General features: G+C 41.0%; 1 protein-coding gene across 2 annotated transcripts; it reads left to right on the top strand.

Moving 5' to 3' along the window:
* The first annotated feature begins 1,033 nt into the window (after positions 1–1,033).
* Positions 1,034–4,491, top strand: LOC115043255 (acidic mammalian chitinase-like). Of its 2 annotated transcripts, XM_029501555.1 has the most exons (12): positions 1,034–1,058; positions 1,172–1,198; positions 1,304–1,508; positions 1,639–1,695; positions 2,114–2,279; positions 2,357–2,481; positions 2,568–2,691; positions 3,408–3,590; positions 3,685–3,801; positions 3,894–4,026; positions 4,160–4,242; positions 4,318–4,491. In XM_029501555.1, exons 1-12 carry the CDS (start codon positions 1,034–1,036, stop codon positions 4,489–4,491), a joined length of 1,419 nt encoding a protein of 472 aa, XP_029357415.1. The 2 variants fall into 2 exon arrangements, with proteins under 2 accessions (XP_029357415.1, XP_029357413.1); XM_029501553.1 differs by having other exon boundaries at positions 4,160–4,491.
* The last annotated feature ends 691 nt before the right edge of the window (positions 4,492–5,182 follow it).

Genomic DNA, 5,182 nt, shown 5'->3' with positions numbered 1-5,182 from the left:
ATGAGCCTTTTAATTCCCCATTATCAAGAATAGTCAGTTTTCCATTATTTTTCATGTTGACTCATGTGAAGTAAACACAGCTACTGCCATAGATAGGATAGCTGTTGACACACAGATGTGAGATTAATTTGACCAACTCATCCTAAGTGATGAAGAATCCGGCACCTTCTGTGAGAAGAAAGTGTCCTTCTGATTTTCAACTTGCTGAGAGGACAGAACTAAAGTCTGACCTACACTGAGCCCCATAACTGAAATAAGCTTTACTATATTATATAGCTTATCACCAGCTGTCAGTTTAGGTCTGATATCACTTATCTTATCCACTTTTCTAACCTCAATATACTTTATGTTTCCTTAGTGACCACCTCCCCGCTGAGGACTGATACATTATCTCCCACCCCCACAAGAAGCAATGTATATAAAAACCTGCAGAACCCACTGGTTCCTTGGAGATCCCAAGGTAAGGAATTCAGCATCACTTCTTTTCCTACGTCCTGTGTTTAAAGGAGCTGCCTTGCTGTAGACTGTAGAGACTCTAGATTGAATTGAATGCTTTCATTTTCTTGTGGCTGGAGAAGCTTTACCATTGTGGTTAGGGCTGCAATGGAAATGTGAAGGTCAAGCTCATGATGTCATTTAGTAATCACACCTGCAACCAAAGGCTTTTTAGCTACGACAGGGAAAATATTAATGTTCCTGAAGATGTTTCTTTAGGTGTCAGATACTTTAATATCTTAATAATGATTCATGCAACAGAAAGTGAACTCATGTAACCTTTATTAAAGTTGCACTATATATATATATATATATATATATATATATATATACTCTTGATCTTAAGTGTCAGGAGGGGATTTTAAAAGAAAATTATTGAAAAATTAGTTCAGACTCTCTGAGATCAGTCGTTTCCGTCAAATTATACAGTAATCCTGATTAATATATGATTATATCATATATATGTGACATATATATATATATTGTTGTTTTTCTGCTTTAGAAAGTTGAAGTTGAGGTTCTGAGCTTTGAAATCAAGATGACCAAGCTCACTGTTCTAGCAGGTAAAGTCCCCAGGCTTGTGTGTTTCACATCAGCATGATGTTTAACTGGCATGATGAATTTTACTGTTATATCTGAGTTTTACTCTCTCACCTGTCTGTATTGCTCTCTGTAGGTCTTTGCCTGGTGATGTGCCACCTTGGTGAGTTAATCCTGATTAAAGTTTGTATTAACACTGACTTTTTGCCTTGGAATAATAGAAACTGAAGGCATCTCTGACCACAGACTTTCTCTCACTGGTCTCCAGCAACTGCGTCCCAGATGGTGTGCTACTTCACCAACTGGTCCCAGTACAGACCTGGGACTGGGAAATACACACCCCAAAACGTAGATCCCTTCATGTGCACTCATCTGATCTACGCCTTCTCCATCATCAACAACAAAAACGAACTGGTTACCTATGAGTGGAACGATGACGTCCTCTACAAGTCCTTCAATGGCCTGAAGAGCAAGTAAGATCACAGAAATGTTTGGCTGCAAAAGCTTTGATCCACTAATGATCATGGCCCTTTGTGATGAACAAACTTTTGTTAACATTGTGTACCATTCAGCTCGATATAACACCACATCTCTGCTTCATAGAAACCCTGGCCTGAAGACATTACTGGCTGTTGGTGGATGGAATTTTGGCTCAACTCAGTGAGTATTTCTGCTACATTTATTGAATTTTAGCTTCTTTTTGAAAACCTCAGCTATTGACTGTGGAATTAGAGCTCGCATATTAAAACCCAACAGGCTAAATTCACTTAAAATATATTTTCGGTACACTGCAAAAAAAAGAACTGGGATTCAACTTAATGTGAACATATTATCGTAGCTATTGAGTAAAGATGTGACAACTTTAGATATTTCACAACAGTCAACCTCAGTCAAGCAAAACAGAGCAATTGATCAAACAAACAGGTGACTAAGAATTCAAACAAGCATCTGTTGTTTGTCACACTACATACGAAAACATAACAGCTAGCACACTAATATAAAAGGTGCAATTCAACAATTCACAGTATACCAATCACTTAGTCCTACAGTAGTTGACAACAAGCGAATGTCCCTACAGGTTCTCCATCATGGTGTCCACTCCAGCCAACCGTCAGACATTCATCCAGTCTTCGATCAAATTCCTGAGGACTCATGGATTTGATGGTCTGGATCTGGACTGGGAGTACCCTGGATCTCGTGGAAGTCCCCCACAGGACAAACAGAGGTTCACTCTGCTCTGCAAGGTAGATTTTGAGCTCCACAGTCTTCAGGAACAGATACAGTACATTATATCAATCTTATCGCTTGCCTTTGTCTGCAGGAACTTGTTGCTGCCTATGCAGCTGAAGCCAAGTCCACTGGTAAGCCCCAGCTCATGCTGACTGCTGCTGTGTCTGCTGGAAAAGGAACCATCGATGCTGGATATGAGATCGCAGAGATTGCCAAGTACTTTTCTTTGTTTTGAAAATTCTTTACTATATATTTTTGATTGGCTGGCTGTTTGACTGGCTGGGTCTTTTATTCATTTGCAGGCACCTGGACTTCATTAATGTGATGACTTATGACTTCCATGGAGCTTGGGAACGAGCCACTGGACATAACAGTCCTCTGTACCGTGGCTCACAGGACAAGGGTGACCTCATCTACTTCAACACTGTAAGAACTCTATGGAAAAGATTTATTTATTATTATATATTTCATGGCCAGTTTCACAGTTTTCACAGAGATTTGATGCAGAAAGGTATAATCTTAGTTAGAACTACTAACTACAATTACAGTAAGTCTTCTGTGATGGCATAGTGATAGTGTGCTTGGAGACTGTTCAGATCCAAAACATTAACTTGCAAAGGAGTGCAAATTGTGTGAAAAGTTGCGTAAGGTTCCACATTTCAGACCCATCAGGTCAGTAGCCAGTCTTACAAAGTGTGCTTCTTGAAGGTTGAAAGTTTGGGTATTTACCAGCAAGATGATGAAAATACAGCTAAAATATAGCTTATAGGAAACTCAGGATACAGCTTGTTTGGAGCTTGACAAATTAATTGGACGAGCATATCTCAGTCTCTGCTGCTTCACCTCTCTCAACATCCCTAACTTTATTGATGTGCAACGACATTCATTCACCTTCAACCGCTTATGGACTGGCGACCCTGGACAGGTCACCGGTCCATCACAGGGCCAACACACAGAGACAGACAGAGACCAACAACCACTCACACTCACACTCAGACCTACGGACAATTTAGAGTCACCAATTAACCTAAACATGATGTCTTTGGATGGTGGAAGGAAACTACTAAAATGCCTGTTTGATACCTGACAAACAAAGTCTAAGCATTTTGCCCCCATCCTTTATGCCTCTATTCCAATTTTAGGACTATGCCATGAAGTACTGGAGAGACAAAGGAACTCCAGTGGAGAAGCTGATGATGGGATTTGCTACTTATGGTCGTACCTTCCGTCTGACATCTTCAAACACCAATGTTGGAGCCCCAGCTAGTGGTGCTGCATCGGCTGGTCCATTTACACGAGAAGCTGGATTCTGGTCCTACTATGAGGTGAAGTATAAATAAATTAAAGTACAAACTAACAAGGCTATAATCAATTGGCCATGGGACAAACCAGTGGCATTTCCTTAATCTGTTCCATCAGGTCTGCACCTTTCTGAAGGGTGCCACCGTCGGGTGGATTGATGACCAGAAAGTTCCCTATGCCAGCAAGAACAACGAGTGGGTGGGATTTGACAACAAGGACAGCTATGAGATCAAGGTTGGTGAAACATCAATACAACTGATTACCAACTGAAGGTCAAAACATGGACTTCAATTTGCTTATTTTTACTGATCTTTTTCAATCCACAGGTCAAGTACATGAAGAACATGAAGTATGGTGGTGCCTTTGTGTGGGCCCTGGATCTGGATGACTTTAAAGGAGAATTCTGTGGACAGGGAAATTACCCTCTGCTGTCATATCTTCGCAAACTCATCGACAGTGGTAAGTCCTGCACCTCATCTTTTTTGTAAAACCCTGTGTTCCCTTGATTACTGAGGTAAGGTAACATTACTGTCTTAATGCCCTTTGTTGAAACATTGTCTGACTGTCATTCTGTTTCTTTCAACTCTTACAGACACACCTCCAGTCCCAGGAACCACAACCCAGAGACCTAGTGTTACTACCACAGCACCATCCGGTACCACAACACCTAAACCTGTTACGACTGCTGCACCAGCCTCTACAACAACTCGCAAACCCAGTGGCACCACCACCAATGCTCCCTCCACCAAGACCACAATCCCTATTCCAGGACGAGGCTTCTGCAAAGACAAGCCTGATGGCACATATGCCCACCCTGAAGACAAGACCAGCTTCTACGTGTGTGCAGGTGGCCGTACCTACCTGAGGAAGTGTGGAAACGGCACTGTCTTCGAGGACAGCTGCAAGTGCTGTGTGTGGCCTTGAGTGTGGATGACTGTCGCTGACATCTCAGTTTTGACCAAATAAGCTAACTGAATCTGGAGAAACATGTTTTACTCTATGACTATAATAAGCTGTAACAGAGGGATTTTGCAAAACAGCTTGTAAGCTTAACATCACAAGTCTAACTTGAAACATGTATGTGCTGTCACGATAAAAGTACTATGGCAAATTAAAAAAAATTGTCCGAAGTCATTTAAAACTAAAATATGTTTTCAACTCATCCTCCATTTTTATAACATTTACATTTTTACATGTTGCATACATATGAAAATGTATATCAAATCCACAAATGTCTCCAGAAATACAGCTAAAAATATTAACAAACTGGGCCCCTGAATGCAACTTATGTTGCATTTAGCAGCTTACTGTGGCCTTCAGAAACCTGTGGCTGACTTCATCTATTTTCATCTATGGTTCATGATTTCATCGCCATTTATAGAACTAAATCAAATCAGATTTATTTATATAGCATCAAATCATAACCAAGTTACATCAAGGCACTTTACATATAGAGCAGGTCTAGACCAAACTCTTTCTAAAATTATTTAAAGGGACCCAACAGATCCCCTGATGAGGAAGCACTTGGCAACAGTGGCAAGGAAAAACTTCCTTTAAGAGGCAGAAACCTCGGGCAGAACCAGGCTCAGGGGGGGCGGCCATCTGCCTCGACTGG

Source organism: Echeneis naucrates, chromosome 5, assembly GCF_900963305.1.
Source record: "Echeneis naucrates chromosome 5, fEcheNa1.1, whole genome shotgun sequence".
Lineage (NCBI taxonomy): Eukaryota > Metazoa > Chordata > Actinopteri > Carangiformes > Echeneidae > Echeneis > Echeneis naucrates.
Note: the sequence above shows the minus strand (reverse complement) of the source record. Positions and strands in the feature narration are given on the sequence as shown.